Raw genomic sequence first — 17,377 nt, forward strand, 5'->3', positions numbered from 1 at the left:
TTTGCACATCTCAAAAAGTACACCAAAGGTTATAGTAAGATGGCCAACTGCCCGTATTTTGCAGGAATTACCTGCATTGATGTTTTTGTCCGGTGATTTCCCGGCCCACTCTGTGGACCTCTAAACATGCTGATTTTGCCTTCACCCCTGCCTGATTAAAACTTTTTGTGCCCTGAGCTCACACTTCTGTGTGATAATTGAATACCAGGGCAGAAAGGCAGTAGTGGAGCTCTGCCAGGATGTGCGACATGCAGCCGTCCCAGGATGTGCAGCATTTGAAGATGTTACTCTGTGTAAACAGAGCATTGCAATGGCACCAGATAAACATCAATAGGGGCCAGAGGGGATTTTAGAAAGGACTATTCTCCCTTAAGAAATGTGTACTCGGAATGATTACAAGCAGCTTAGCAGCATGTTGTATTTCAGGTAAGACTGTAATTTTCAGAGTGAAGTGTAAATTTGTTCTTGCACAGTAGTGTGTCTAGTAGTACTGTACCTTTCATGCCGGAATGGGGGGGAAAAGGTTAACATCATAATCATTTTGCTGAACATATTTCTATGACCAATTATATAGTGCAAGGGTAGGTCATTGTGAAAGGCTCCTTTTGTTGTAATGGGATATTTTTTTTTACAAAGCATTTCTATAAAGAAAAAATGTCATGCATAGGTATGTCAAGTAGACCTTCAACTATATGTGGGTAGCTGCGCACATTGTTCATATTTCAACTGTGTGATGCTAAGGAAATCCTTTCATGTCACAATATCTTAGTTCACTCCTTAAGCAAAGGGTCTGATCAGGGGCAAACCATTGCAAATGCAAATGGTGTCATGTCACTCCCTAATGTGCAACAAGTGCAACGAAGTACACCATATGGAAATGTATGCATTTTAGCTCACTTATGGTACTCTACCAAGTCTAAAATGTCCTCCAAAATCCATTCTGTAAACGTGACCGCCCTAAGAGAGATGCATATTTAAAAGTGTGTACGATGGAGAAGAGCAAGTTACTTCTTACCTGGTAACGTTCTTTCGATGGTATGTTCCTCCGACGTATTCCTTATCTTGATAGATTTACTTCCAGCTTGCTGGCCTCAGAATTTTTTTTCAGTAGAGGGCGCAGCGCTTCAACGTCCCTCTAGTTGGTGTCCCTCAACAGCCTCCGTATCGGCGCCGACGTCATCATGCGTATAAATAGACTTGCGCAGCGTCCGTTGCTCAGTTCCGTTTTGAAGCTTAAGAGTAGCTGTGCATGAATTGGTTATTGACCTTGAAGGAGCGTAAGCTGCAACCACAAGGGAAGTTTTACTGAGGGGATGGATGGGAGGGGCGATAAGGAATACGTCAGAGGAACATCCCATCAAAAGAACATTACCAGGTAAGAAGTAACTTGTTCTTCGAAGGGATTGTGTCCTCCGACGTATTCCTTATCTTGATAGACTCCCATAGCAGTAGTGTGTAAACGGAGGTGGGAGTAAAATTGTCATATTCCCCTTTAAGAGTGAACAGAGTGTAACACAGCTTTGCCAAATCTAGTCTCTTGACTAGTGGAGGAATCCAGATTGTAGAATTTTGTAAAGGTATGTGCAGACAACCATGTGGCAGCCACACATATGTCTCGAATCGGTACCCCTCTTTGGAGAGCCAAAGAGGGTGTGATACCCCTGGTTGAATGAGCCCTAAGATTTTGAGGGGGCTCTTTCCCTGCTAGTTTGTAACATTCTAGAATGGCTAAAATAATCCATCTGGAAATGGTCTGTTTTGTGATTGGCAACCCTAATTTGTGCCCTGTGTAACCTATGAACAGTTGGCCTGCTTGCCTAATCCTAGCAAGTCTGCTGATATAAAAACTCAAGGCTCGCCTTGGATCCAGCCTATGTAGCCTTGTCAGTCCAGAAATTCTCGATCGGAAGGCAATATACTTTGTTGGCCGTAGACCAACCGCCTCATGTGTTTAGTAACAAGAAGGTGTAGAAAAAGCTCAACCATAGTGTGGCCATTTTTAAGGTGACTGAAATCGCCATTTTGTTTTCTTTCTGTCTTCTCTAACGTTGCCCTTTTTGCCTCATGTAAAACTGCTTTGCTGAAATATTATTCTGCTTCACTGGTGCACAATGCAAGGCCGCGAGCGGCATGTTGAAACATAATGCAGTAAACCAGACAGAAATGACCGGTCCCTCCCATGTATATCCTTGAAGGATGAGCAGTGAGGCATTTTAATCAGAACAGCAGGTGCCAGCTAGTCTGGGTAAGCACAGTAGAAACTCTAGAGTGAACATTAAATGACTTCAATTATGTTCTTCTTTGCGGCCCCCCTTCCCTGAGCCCGGTACAACCCTGGAGAGCAAGTAGACCCCCCGGTACATGAATAGAAATGAGGAGATAGCAAGGCCTATAATGTGTCTCGCCCTATGCACAGCTTGCTTGTAGAAACAGAAGCATTGTGTTCTTTAAAACACAGACTTAGTGTCTGTGGGCTTCCAAAATTGCAAACTGTTACGCAATGAATGTTTGAAGGTGTCAAACTCGTCACCATTGTCAATCATCGTGCCCAGTTCAAAGGAAATGCAATAGGGGCGGTATAAGTTGTGACACTACTGATTGCTAGATGCTTGTTTTGTATATATGTAACTGTTGTACGAATTTCGATCTCTTGCGTCCCCCAAGGTCTGGTAGACACACGTTGCGGGGCGTGGGACCAATGGGCCAACTGAGACTATTTGCTTTGCAATAAAACCCTAGATTTTGGGACTACAACCTCGTGTCTGGCGTATCAGTTCGTGTGTGGTGATTGTGCCTTGTTTCCACAAACGACAGTCCCTCAGGGGCCCCTTCAGCCTCTCTTCCTCTTTCCCTGGATGGGGAGGAGGATAGAATGAGGGTAAGATTATCTTCTGAGTGATGTGGAATTCAGAAACCACCTTTGGGAGGAAATTAGGCTTCACTTGCAGGACAACTTTGTCTTTCTGAAAAATTGTCTGAAGGGGTTTACAAGATAAGGCTTGTAATTCGCTCACCCTCCTGGCAGATGTCAAAGCCACTAATAAGACAGTTTTAAGGTTGAGAAATCTTAACGAACAAGAGTGGAGTGGTTCGAAAGGAGTACCCATCAGGACATTTAAGACTAAATTTAAGTTGCATAAGGGAACTTGGAACGGTCTCGGGGGATAGACATTGGTTAACCCCTTCAGAAATTGTATTACTAAGGGTCATTTGAAATATGATGGCTCCTGTGCAGTGCGCTTGAAGATTGATAGCGCTGCGAGGTAGCCCTTGATTGTACCAACTTGAAGACCTGAATTCGCCAAATAGAGTAGAAAAGATAACACCATTGGTGTGCCACATGAAAAGGGTTCAATATTATTTTCTCTACACCAGCGGCAAAATTTGTTCCAACGGCAGCGGTATAAAGTCTTTGTTGCTGGCCTTCTGGCTGAAAGCAACACCTCCATGACATCATCTGGGAGGTCCCAATCCTTGTATCTCAACCTTTCAGATACCAAGCGTGAAGGTTGAGGGTTCTGATGTCTGGATGGAGAACCTGACCTCCCTTCTGCGAGAGAAGATCCTCCCTGTGTGGAAGACGAATCGGAGGGCAGATGGACATGTCCAGAAGGTCCGGCCCAGTCTGGGGAAATTAGGATCATAGTTTTCCAGAATCTTCTCAACCTCCTGATCATCATTGAGGGGTTCCCCAAAGGGTGAAGATCTCTTGAAGGACTTCCTGAGCTTTCTCCCACTCATGAGAGACTGCTCTTCCTGCTCAGAGCGTCCTCTGTCAATTTCTTCTCTCCGGCTAAGTGAACTGCCGATAGATTCCTTCTTGAATTGCCCAAAACCAGAGCTGCATTGCCTCTCTGCACAGTGGCAGTGATCCTACGCCTCCTCTTTTGTTGAGGTAGTGCATGGCCACTGTGTTGTCCGTCATTATTAGGACATTTTTCCCTTGTACAGATGGCAGAAAAGCCTTCAGCGCTAGTCTGATAGCTCTCAGCTCCAACAGGTTGATATGTAGTCTGGACTCCGATGGAGACCAACGACCGCTGATGGTCAAGTCGTTGGCATGGGCTACCCACCCCGTGAGTGAGGCATCCGTGACTACTGTTATCTCCGGCCATGGTTGCCAAAACAGTTCTCCTTTCAAAATGTTCTCCCGACAGGCCCACCACTGAAGGTCTCGAGCCACTTTGTCTGGAACGTGAAGGAGATCTGACATTCTTCCTGAGAATTGCGACCACTGAGTTCTCAGTGCCCACTGGAGGGATCTCATTCTCAGGCGAGCCTCTGGCACAAGGAAGATGCAGGATGCCATGAGGCCTAGCAACCTCAAAATGTCAAAGGCTGGGAGATGTTGGGCATTTTGAAACTTGGTGACCATCTGCAGAATATCTTGAGCCCTCACCTCTGGTGGCGAAGCTTTCCCCAGGGAAGTGTCCAGGACCGCTCCGATAAACTGGAGTCTCTGTGATGGTATCATCTGTGACTTCTTTAAATTGAGGGAGAAGCCTAGTTTGTGAAGGAAGTGGCAGACATAATCTAGTTGAATCTCAGCTTCTTCCGAAGATACTGCTCTGATCAACCAATCATCTAGGTAGTGGTAGACGTGGATCCCTTCCCTCCTTAGACTTGCAGCCACTACCGACATTAGCTTGGTGAAGACCCTTGGGCGGAGGTCAGCCCAAATGGCAGAACTCGAAATTGATAGTGAGAGTTGCCAATTGCGAATGTCAGGCATTTCCTGTGTTTGAGATGGATTGACACATGGAAATAAGCATCCTGAAGGTCTAGAGATACCAGCCAGTCCTGAAGCTGGAGGGCCTGAAGGATCTGAGAGAGAGTTACCATCTTGAACTTGTTCTTCCTGAGGAATTTGTTCAATTCTCGTAAATCCAAGATGGGTCTCAGTCCTCCGTCCTTCTTCGGTATCAAGAAGTAGGGGGAATACCAACCCTTGTTCCTCTCCGCTACAGGTAACGGTTCTATGGCACCTTTCTCCAGCAGGTCTAGAATCTCCTGCAAAAGGAGCGGATCTGGAAACTTCAAAGAGTTGTTCCCCGGTGGATGACTCTGAGGGGTGCGTAGAAAAGGCAGGCAGTAACCTTGGGCAACTGTCTCCAATGCCCAAGCATCTGACGTAATAGCCTGCCATTCCGTCAGATGTTGAGTTTACCTGCCCCCTACTGGTGTCTTGTGAGGAGAGTCCTCAGAGTGGTTTAGAGGCGGCTGATGCAGATGTCGAGGGTAAAGAGGCACCTGCTGCTGCTGCGGCTTTTGTACTTTTAGCCCGTCCACCTCGGGTGAATTTCTTTTGGCCTCTTTGAGCCGGCTGTCCTCTGCCTTTTCCGAATGCAGAATAAAAACGAAAGGACCTACCTCTCCAAGAGGTACCTGAGGGGCGATAGGGAGTTTGACGGATTGCAGCTCCAAGGGATTTTGCTGCTGCCTTGGATGTTTGTAACTTCTCTAGGCTGTCATCAGCCTTCTTACTAAATAAAGAAGAGCCGTCAAAGGGCATATTCAAAAGTCTGGCCTGTACATCTGGAGCAAAACCAGACTTTTGCAACCACGCAAATCTGCAGATTGTAGTACTTGCCGCCATGGCCCTGCTGATACCGTCAGCAGAATAAATGCCAGTTTGAAGGGATTAGCACATTGCGTCTTTACCATCTTTAATGATGTTCAGAAAAGCTTCCCTTTCTTCTCCTTCCGGGAGGCAGTCAGCCGCTGATGAAGCACACTCCCAAAGTGTATGGCTGAATCTTGCGAGCGTACAAGTAGCATTAATGGATTTAAGTGCCATGCTATACGCAGAAAAGACCTTTTTTGACATAGTGTCAAATCTCTTATCATCCCTGTTCTGTGGAACAGTAGGGTATGCAGATTTACTGTTCGATGATGTTGCTGCTTGAACAACCAGACTCTTCGGAGTGTTTGGACAAATATACAGGGTCAGAAGCAGATACCCTATATTTGGCAGATAGTTTTTTGTTAACTGCCGGGATAACCTCAGGAGTTTCCCAGTTGGTCTATATTTTCCTCTGTAATGCAGTATGAAATGGAACCACAGGATCTTCCTGTGGGCCTCTAATTAAGATGTCTGTAAAATCATATTGTTGAAAAGCAGGTGAAGGTGTAGACCAAACCAAGAATTCTATTATTCTGGCCATTAAAGTTCTATAAGTGATCTCAGCATGTTCCCCTGGGTCTGGTTTGGCAAATTCTACTTCCGGGGAAGTATCTAACCCACTTGCATCATGCAAGGACTCTTGAAGGTCTTTCAACCTATTATCTTCAGAGATAAATTCCTCTGGTACAGGTGTTGTAGTTCTCTGCAAGCCAAAAGGTCTTTCCTGATTAAAATCCTCCCCTTCTTCATAAATAGAGGACAAGGCTCTGAAATAATCTGACCTTGGAAAAGGCTTAAAACCCATTTCTAAAGCAGAAGGGGCTAAGCTTGTAGTAACCGGTTGAGAAAACGTTGACGTTGTCGACGCGGAAGTCAAAGGCTTCGAAGAAACCGAAAAAGGCGTTGAAAATGTATGAAGCGACCTCGACGAACTCGAGAGGATCGGAATCCTACTCGGAGTCGTCGAGGTTATCAACAACATTCTCAAGGTCATGGTGGAAGCCCTCGGTAGGACTACTGACTGTGAAGTAGTGACGGCGTCGATTCGACCGATCTATGCGTCGACGGGCCCTTCGATAATGGCGTTGATGACGCAGATTTATGAGTCAAAGGGGCCTTCGACGATGGCGTCGATGACGCAGTCTTACTGCCTTTGCTCGAGGGTTCGGGACGCTCTCGGGCAGTTTCTTTCTCCGGGTGCAACAACTCGCAGCGTTTTGATTTTTCGGGTCTTTCACCCAGGGTATCACCTTTAGCCGTCTTCGAGGGGGTCGAGGCCGCTTTCTCGAAGACGCTAAGCATCTTTTTACGGAATTCCTCCCACTAAGCTGGAGAGCTGTGTTTTGTGGGGCAGGTGACCCTTTCCGGGGAAACAGAAGAAGACGAATAAGAGGGAGATCTTCGACGCCTCTTTTTCGAATGTTTGGATCGTGGAAGAGTGATGGGAACTGCTTTGAGACCTCAAACGAGAATGTTTCCTGTGACGGCGAGGAGACGAATGTCTCGACTCTGGCGAGGAAACTTTCAAAGGAGCAGAAGTTTTAACAGTCTTACCTCTTTCGAGCTTCCCCTTACGCTCCTTCAAGGCTTTCGCCGTCATGGACATGCAGTCCTCGCATTCTGAACAATGGTGCTCCGATCCCAGGCACAACAAACAGATCCTGTGAGGACATTTTCTTTCCACAATCTCGACACTTTTTGAAGCCGGACCGTGGGGTCGACGGTTCAGATGAGGAAGCCATTGAAAAGAGTAAGATATACTCGAGAAATAAGTAGAATCTACTTGAATAACGAACTGAGCAACACGATTCTGAGCCCCACGAAGCGCGGAAAAACGGAACTGAGCAACAGACGCTGCACAAGTCTATTTATACGCATGATGACGTCGGCGCCGATACGGAGGCTGTCGAGGGACACCAACTCGAGGGGCGTCGACGCGCAGCGCCCTCTACTGAAGAAACATTTATGAGGGCAGCAAGCTGGAAGTAAATCTATCAAGATAAGGAATACGTTGGAGGACACAATCCCTTTAAAATGTATGGTTATAACAACTTACCCAAAAGACTGAAGCGAAAATAAAAAATTCACTCAATAAACATATTTGTCGAATCCATAAACCAGTTTCACAGTGTTTGCATGCATGGCTGCAGTACATTGCAGTGGGTGCACCCAAGAGGCTAGGCCTTGGCCAAAACCACTGCAATGTAATGCAGCCATGCATGCGAACGTGTGGCCAGTTACCACAACCTACAAACATAACACAGCCACCGGCACCCCTACCCAACCCCTGCAACATAATGCCGCCATGCATGCAAACATCTAGTCAGTTACCAGAACCCACAAACATAACACAGCCTCAGGCACCCCTACCCACTTCCGTTCACATACTATTATACTACTTCCAACCAAACCACAACATCTTCAGAACATTGCCCCTGCACCCAAGACTCTAGTAACTACTGACAACCAATACATCATAATACAGTAACGTACTCAGTAATCTGGCCAATAGCCACAATAGCCACAACCCAAACACATAAACCTCCCGCTTGAACCCTATCCATTTCTATACAAAAAGTATTCCAACACTTCGGCCAGTGGACACACTGCTGGGCTGTTGACTCCATCACCTCCACTCATGCACCCAAAACTGTAGGACGTGCTAACAATCACCACACCCATGCAACCAACAATGTGTACACTGCTCACAAACCACACACACAAGCCAATAATGTGAAACCTACTTGCAACCAGTGGGCATACTCTTCAGTGCAAGGCCTATGGCCATGCACCCAAAGTGGTAGGGGCTCAAGACACACAGCACAGCATAGTACAACCTATACAAATATCCTCATATGAAATGCAATCCACTCCCCATCCCCAATTGAGCCTGCCTGCAGTCACCACAGAAGCTAGTCGCCTGAGGAGCTACTGGTGAATTTCCGCAGTACTCGCACACCACCGTCTTCTTCCACCTAAACAAATATATCATATGAACCACTTTTCACTCCCCTACCCTGTCCATCCCCTCTTCCCACCACCAGGACCGCAAAGCATGTTTTCCAGCCCCTTTCGGTGCCGCACTATCCTCGGATACAACATTGTGGCGTTACCCAAAATGATGGGGCACATTACGCTTCCCTCCAGTCAACCACCGGGCGCGTCCAATGTCCGCCGACATCACGCCACACTTCAGGCCAATCAAACTTTTGACCGCGGAGTGAACAGGGAAATGGGACCGCGGAGCAGAGCCAGATATCACAAATTTTTCGAGACGCACATTTTACCTGTTTTAAAAAAAAAGTACTGGATGGATTTTCATTAGGATTCTCATTCATGCAGTAACTGGGCAGACTCTGCTTAGCGTCAAAGCGAGGAAGTGGCCAGCCGCCTCATGCCATTTTGCCTAACAAATGAGCCCACGTTACAACACCACTTAGAGCAAGAAGGCCTGAGGGGGCTGCATTTTCTTTGCTTTGAAGCTAAGCAGAATCGGTTCCATTTAATGCATGGATGGGAGACAGTCCACAGTCCCTTGGCCACAACCACTGCAAAGTAATGCAGCCATACACGCGAACATGTGGCCAGTTACCACAACCCACAAACATAACACAGCCACCGGCAGCCCTACACATGAGATGAGATATTTAAAACTAAGAAAACACACGGCATTCGGGACTGTGATGTCCTGAGTGATGTCATCAATGACATTTGTGATGTCATCTTTGATGTCCTGGATGTTAGTCTTAGCACTGCACGGTGGAGGCACGAGTTATGGTTGCTTAGTTTACCATAACTCAAACATTTCTGAGGTTTTTTGGTTTTACTTGTAACCATAATGTCCCTTTAACAAAGTTTTTTCATTGAATTTCATAGGTTTTTATTAGTGCAACTTAACCATAACGTCCCTTTAACAAAGTTTTTCATTGAATATTATAGATAATTAAGGTCAGTCGGAGACACATGGGAATCCCTCAAAACTCTGTTGTTAATAACTTTCGATTTGAGTAACGGATTTGGTCGAAATTTCGAAAGTGATTAAATGTCTGTAGTCGGTCACAGGCTGCCAAGTTTCGTAAGGATGTGTTAAAAAATCTAAAAGTTATTAAGCGTCATTTATTTTCCAAAAGTGTGGCCTACTTCCTTTTCATTTTCCCATAGACAACAAAGGTCAATTTTTTCCAAAGCACACAGCCTAAACCGCTGAACAGATTCAGACATGGTCTGAAACAACCTGGGCACGAAGCGTTGACTCGCGATCCATTCATGGTTTGGGGTTATTCCGTGCCATAGTTATTTTAAAATTTGATGGAGAAGGGGGTGCATTGCAGGATCATGGTTTTCAGAAATGAAACAACCACCATCTTGCGAGAGATGTTCGTGGCTATAGCCGAGGTAAAATCAAAAGCAGTAAAAAGCTATTTGCAGATGTCTAGAAAGCACTGAGTGAAATGTGGGAGTTGTAGGGGATGCAGGGACCGAGTTTGCAACACAAAGCTTTCTGTAGCCTCGAATAGCTGACATCTGAAAGCAAACTGCGTCACAGAAACAGCGTGTCCTCTTTGGTGAAAGGGAGATGGCAGGAGGTCGCCGGGGGGGTGGGGGAGCTGGCACAGATGAGGGGGCACTTATTATTTTTCAGCTGTTTGGCCGATATTTGCTGCTATAACCGAGGTTACGAAGGAGTACAGATAACCGTGTGTATAGTTCAGTACCCACGGTTAGATTTTTTTCAATTTTTTGGGGAAAGATAATATCATAACTATAGTGATGTTGGAATGAATAATCACTGGCTTTGTGGCCAGTGACTCAATTGTCTTCCAGGTCTCTGATTCATGCTATAACCAGGGCAGACTCTGCTTAGGTTCAAAGTGAGGAAAGGGCCAGCTTCTTCAGGTCATGTTGCCTGATAAGTGAGCCTTACTTACAAGATCACTTAGAGTAATGAGCCGACCCTTTTCGTGCTTTGAAGCTAAGCAGGGTCAGCCCCACTTTGAAGGGAAGCAGGTTCAGTCCCGGTTACTGCATGGATGGGCATCTGAATTATTGTTTTTTTTTTAAAACCATGCTACTCTCACTCCTTGAAGGTTTTACACTCAGAGACATGTTTTGCCTTTTGCTGAATTGCATTCTGGTATTTGTAGTCTCCCAGTCAACAATAAAAAAAAAAACTTTGGTTTGTTTTACAGCAACAGTGGGTTTCCCATCCATGCAGTCGTTCCATCAAACCCTGCTTAGCTTCACAGTGAGGAAGGGGTCAGCCCTGTAAGGCCACGCTGCCTAATATATGGTGCCACCCCTTAGAAGAACACTTAGAGAAACTTGGCCTAAGTGGGCTGGAACCTTTTTTGCTTCGAAACTAAGCACGGCCGGTCCCGGCTACTGCATGGATGGCAGACAGTCCACGTTCCTGAATGTGTTTTCTTAGTTTTAAAAATCTCATTACACACGGCATCCACATTTTTATAAAACAGAGAAAATGTAATTAAAGAAAATTACATTTATGCTGATTGCTGCTATTAGAGAACACAGGCCTTAAGGAGTTTGAGACGCACCACTTCACCATTATCGTACAAAGATGTTATTGTTTGGATTTTCAAAAGTTTCATCATATCATTGATCGTATTAAATTATAGGCTAAGTATGAAATGTATGCCCCATCAAACACCAAGCCATTGTGGCATAGTGGTCAAATGCTGGGCTTGAACCCAGGGATCAAGGCTATATGTTTTTTTTTGATTGAACTAATTGAATTTAATTAATTGAAAAGCAACATCCCTCGTGCCAAAATAATGGCACCGGAGTGGCTTTCGCGCTGAAAAGGGCGTGCCGAAATGGCCGCTACAGCCGAATGCCCATGCCAAATCAGCCCACGGCAAAATGATGGCGCCAAAAAGGTGTGTACCGCTTGGAAAACGCTGCTTAAACAAAGTGTGTGATCCATGGCAAACTATTTAATTTCACTGTGCTTTGCCTAAAAACATTGTGAGTTCTCAAAGTCTGCAATGTTTTATACATAATAAAGAAAATAGATATGTTTAAAGCTACAGTGACATTGAGAGTGACAAATCACTGGTGACCCAGGTCTCCCAGCCATGCAGTAACCAATACTGACTCTGTTTAGCTTCAAACTGAGGATAAACGCCAGCCTCCTCAGGCCATGGTGCCTAAGGAGCGAGACACAGTTACACGACCACTTAGAGTAACATGGCCTGAGGGGGCTGGCCCCTTCCTCACTTTGAAGCTAAGCAGTACTGAGCGTAAATTCATGAGTGCCGCTTTTTATTTTCGCTACGGATGCAGAAAGCACCTGGGCATATGTTAGTCTTGCAGCCGGTCATTTATTTCCTGTTTCCGTGCTGCTTAAATTGTGGTTGTGCGATGTATCACAACAGTCACCAAGAGACCAACCATAAAGCAAGGGGCTTGGAGCACGGGACAGGACATTTCGGCATGGCCCGTTAGGTGCACATTGTTTTGGCGTGACCTTTTCGCCGCAGGTTCTGTTTGAGTGCACCCATTTAGACACAGCCAATTGGGGCAGGGACCTCTCAGCACAAGGATGTTTTGGCGCGAGAGGTCAAAATTGAACATGTATTAAACATGAAACATTTATTTACTTCAACATTATCAACTTCACACAACTATCCCTCACAAACAACTTCACACCATGTACACACACACGCTCACATCAAACACACACACATTGCATGCACACCCTCTCAGATGACATGCACACCCTCACACCACACATTCCCCCTTACACTGCACATATATTCAAAAAGAGGACTACACCGTCTCTGGGTAACATTATGAAACAGAAACAATTTAATAAAAACAATCTTATTTATGCTGAGCGCTGCAATCTGAGAACCCTGGCCATAAAGAGTTCAAGATGCAGCACTTCACCATTATGCTACAATGATGTTATCCTTTGCCTTTTCACAAGTTTCATATCTAGCCTTTTATCATTGAACATATTAAATGATAGGCTAATTATGAAATGTATGCCCCATAAAGCACCAATCCATTGCGGCCAAGTGTTTAAATGCTGGGCCTCAAACTATGGCAGACTAAGGTTCAAGGCTGTATGTTTTTTTATTATTTAACTAATTTCATTTAATTAAACGAAAAGCAACGCAAGTGGGAGGTGGTGAGGTTTGTGCAGTGCAGTCCTGTGTTCTTATTTTGCATGAGGGCATTTAGAAGTGGCTGCAATGCCAGCCACGTCCAAACATCCCTCACGCCAAAGTAATGGTGCCGTAATGGCTTTCGTGACAAAAAAGGGCATGCCGAAATGGGCGCGCCGAAATGGGCGCTGCTGGGGAATGGCCATGCCAAATCGTCTCGAAAAGGGGTGTACCGCTTGGAGAAGACTGGTCAACCAAAGTGTGTGCTACATGGCAAATCATTTAAGAGGTAATTCATAGAACTCGGCGCACAAGTGGCGCACGCGGCTGGCGCACAGAGTGCGTGTGCGGCGGTCGGTCTGCGCCAACCACGTGCGCCAAAACCCATCTAGGCGCACAGTGTATTCATGGATTTATACATCCATAAGCAGCCGTGGTGCAGAGTGGCGCAGCGACCCTGCAGCAGCACCTGTTATGCCCCCAACCCCGCCCTGTGTGCCAAAAACATCGCACATATCCAGTCCATGGCGCAAAGGCCAGTGGACTAGCATACAGCCCCCCAATCACGTACCCCGCCCGCGCTAGCGAAAACGCATGTAAAACTCCCCGCGCACCCCTCAGAATACACGTACAGCCATCTCAAGATGATAGACCCAATCCGTATGAAGCAGTTTATCCATTTTTAAATTGGGTAATGCCAACCAATGGCAAACAAATTTTTTGACAGATCAGCACATTATGTCATTGTGGGGGAGTGTGGCAAGGTTTGTGACGTCACGAGAGGCGTTAACGTGATTTTGGCCAAAAGGGGTTTTATCCAATTAGGGTCACTTATGATACAGAATCATATAGGTTTCTAACATAGTTCCACCAATCAGCGTGTGGGACCTGCCCTAAAAATGTAACTAAAATGTTGTATGGCAATTCTGTAATTTGTGTATAAAATGTTCAGCCGCTGTGGGCGGTGCCAAGCTCATTTCATTCAGTTCAGTTCCATGCGGCTGTGTGAACCATAGTTCCCAGCTGTGTGGGTCCAATAAATCTGCGCTACTTCTTGCTTGGTGAACGCTCCTTGTCTGGATTCCTTTTTCTTTACTGTGATTACTTTTTGGACAGAGGTCCCCTGGTACAGCTTTTCCTATCTCCTATTTGTGGTGCCACTGGCACAGGACAGAAAATAGCAAAGGAACCTCAACAAACGTTTTGCCCTGGGCATCACCAACTCCTACACAACCCTGCACGTCCTCTTCAACCTTTTTAGCAAAAGGACTCCTCTGGGTGTCTGGCAAACAGACAAGGCAGTGCAGACTTCATAGGGAATGCAGATGAAGACAGTCCATCAGGTGAGATCATTTCCAGGCAAATGTGACACAAATAGCTTTCAAAAACCAGGCAATATCTAACTCAGTGGGACCCAGTACCAATGCAGAAGCTGGCTTCTGTTTCCAAGAAGCATGAGAAGGGAATACACTTCTGAAGTGTTATAATTAAAGACATGGGAACACGTCATAGTGCAGCACAGGGAGCACTTGGAACAGGATATCTTTCAGACACATGCATTCCTGCTCTCGACAGTTAACTCCTGCCATCCCAGCACAGTGCACAGCTTGCTGCCTGTCCTTTCCCCTTCACAATTTAAAAATAAAATGTGTGATTTGTTTTAACGCAATTATTGGTTATAAATATTGTTTTGCCACTCGTTATGCATGTGAAGGTGACAATACATAAATACATATAATATTGCAATAGTACTTTCTTTGTAAAATTCAACGTTAATTGAAACAATGTCTTTGTAGCAAGTGTTAAATAATCAAATAGCGAGAAAAAAGAAAAAGTGAGCAGCTGTACATACCCGAAGAGTAGAACCCGCACAGCTCAGTCAATAGCAGCTGGATTTCTTCCAGAAACTCAGCGTCTTCATGGATATATGTTGCAAGAATATGTTCTGCTTTATAAAGTTTCTCATACAGCAGGCACCTGGCTGAACGGGAGGCCATTTCACTTATTCGACTTGTCTCTTGTGTCTGTCTCTCCTGCCTGTAAGTAAAACAATGCTCAAAGCCACTCAATCACGAATGGATAAAGTGGCTTGAAATCTACTTACCATATCTCCTCCCCCCACCATCACGTGCTGGGCTTTCAGTTTATAATGTTTACCCTTTGGTGCTTTTCTTTGCTCTGTTTGATCAAACATGCAGTGTCACAAACACGAAGACTCATTTTGTCCTGAGGTGCTGCCAATGCTGATTGGTCCCTATTTTATGCGAACTGATTTGCATATTTAACCATGCAGTTTGAATCCGTTTCTCACAGAAGACATCCTTGCTATCTAGACATTATCTTCAGTTAGATGCCTAAAAGATATATGAGAGGATAGGTGATATGTGATAGAAAATATATCATAGAGATTGATTCTGACCAATGAGTGTCCGGAGGATAGCTCAGGGGCAACGCACTCACCTTGGGAGCAGCACGTAGAAACCTCTGGGTATGAAGCTCGTTATAAATAACCAATCATAATTATTATAAATTCACTCATAACAATACAGTGTTGCAAATGCTTTGGCTTGACCTCACACCCATCCTAAGCAACTCATTCTGCCTGATAATGATGTGTGACAATAACTTAGTGGTCTTTTGCAGAAGGTGATAAAGGGATTCTTTTTGTTGTTTTTCAAAAATAACCTGATATGCATGATGACATTGTGTTCCCATTGAGGTTGCCTTTGCCGGGTCATTTTAAAATAAGAACTAGTTTGGAGCTGAGTTAAAATATCTGTGGACATAGCTCGCTGTTCCAGCATTTCTTCCAGTCTGTCACTCTATGCTTATGGGGAATGTTGCACAGCAAAGAGTGTGAGTCAATGACAACAGAGATTATTCATCATGAAATGTAAGTTTAGCCTAAAACTGGACAATTATATACAGCAATGTGGGTGCTTATGGTGCTGGCCTGTGTGACTCCAGGAAATAGTGTTCCCTTCCCCGTGTTCTGCCCGGAATTCCTTTGAGAGTAGATTCAGAAATAACATTTGAATAATTAATTTACCTTCATCAATTACCTGAAGAATGCAGGTGCCTCCGCTTGAGGATTCGGGGCACTACGGGAAACCCTGTGAACAGTAATCAAATGTATCTGTAACTATTATAGCGTAGCACGAGATTCACATTATAAAACGTGTGCTGATAAAATAAACAGAGATAGGTTATACTTTGCTATCAAAATTCTATTTGTTCAGACGATTGGACTAATTACAAATAAAAGCATAAACCATTCTAAAATGCTATAATTTGGCAAAAATTCAAGTATCAAGCTAATTAAAAAATGCATTCCAGTCCAGCCTTCTACCCCCTTATTGTGGCAATGATCTGCCCTTACAGTAGATTCTGTGTGTGCTGCCGGACAATTAGGAAGGCGATATGAACTTAAAACATAAGAAAGTAGCTTCAAAAGATCTCTCTGTAGCTGCATACTGCCAAAAAGGTTGTTGAACCTAATATGTTTTGATGCATGGCTTAATGCTACAATTTCTCTTGAGGTTCAGTGACTGGACGACCTCTTTGAAGTTTGCCTGGCTCAGGATAGTGGCTGGCCAAGGATGTGTAGCCCACTCTTTTCCATCCTCTTCCAATCAATGTTTCTACGCTCAATTCTACCCAGACCTCTAACATGAACACTTTACTTCCTTTGCATCTCTTTCACCCCTCTCTGTCTGTCTCTAATATCTTCCTGCAAACCATTCTGGATTCTTTCCTCTTCACGCGACAGAAATAGCTCTGAAGGACCCACACAATGGAAACACGTTAATTTTCTAACGTCATCCAGCTGACCTCTCTGTCCTTAAGCTGGCAACCAATAAAGCATATTGGATGCTCCCTGCCTGCATCACCTAACTGTGGAAGGACAGCCCCTATCCCAGTGTCACAGGCATCTGTCTGCACTATATAACAGGTGTCTGGTAATCGGGATGCCTGAGTAAATGGGCCTGACAAAAGATATCTGTTGTGTTTGGCTTGAATTAGAATCTTGTGATGCAAGGAGGTTGAGGATTCTAGAATGGAAGAGGCGAGAGAAAGGACAAGGTCGATGGAGGAGGTGGGCTGTGGCTAAATACCTAACTGAAATGTATTTAATCCATACTATGAACTTATCCAAGGAACTAGCTACAGCTGTAAATTCATCATTTCTACCAGAGGATTATGGAACCACAATAATTGACTCTGGGTTCTGAGGGGCAAGAGGTATGCATACATGTATATGAAGAGGTAGTGGCCTCAATGAGAAACAGTATAAAAAGGAATAAAGTGTGATTCTAGATAGGCTCACTTTTTATATGAGAGATCAATTGGCAGGAGAATCCATAGATGAAATTTTAGCAGCCTGGAGAGGCGTTGCCAATTTTGGACAATTCCTAAAAGAAGCATTGAGGGACCAAATAATGGTGCACAAGTCAAATGATCAAATACGAGAGAGAATATGGGAAGAATCTGAGCCTTCTCTTTATGACGTTATTCACATTCTGAAAAGTATAGAAAGGTCATCCGAAGCTTGTAAGAATATAGCAAAAGACAAGGCTGCAGACAATATGCAAGTGTGTGGGACACCTTTTAAAGAGGAAAGAAA

The 17,377-nt window shown here is 44.8% G+C and overlaps 1 protein-coding gene across 1 annotated transcript in view; it reads right to left on the reverse strand.

The window, feature by feature from the left end:
* LOC138528279 (nicotinamide N-methyltransferase-like) overlaps window positions 1–14,800 on the reverse strand; it is a 110,005-nt gene extending 95,205 nt beyond the window's left edge. Inside the window, exon 1 of the mRNA XM_069639741.1 lies at window positions 14,606–14,800. Coding sequence (XP_069495842.1) covers window positions 14,606–14,750 — 145 coding nt within the window. The 5' untranslated portion in view covers window positions 14,751–14,800. The remainder of the gene's footprint in view (window positions 1–14,605) is intronic.
* Between the last annotated feature and the right edge of the window lie 2,577 nt (window positions 14,801–17,377).

This window comes from Ambystoma mexicanum, chromosome 7q (genome assembly GCF_040938575.1).
Source record: "Ambystoma mexicanum isolate Mex_15411 chromosome 7q, UKY_AmexF1_1, whole genome shotgun sequence".
Classification (NCBI taxonomy): Eukaryota; Metazoa; Chordata; class Amphibia; order Caudata; family Ambystomatidae; genus Ambystoma; species Ambystoma mexicanum.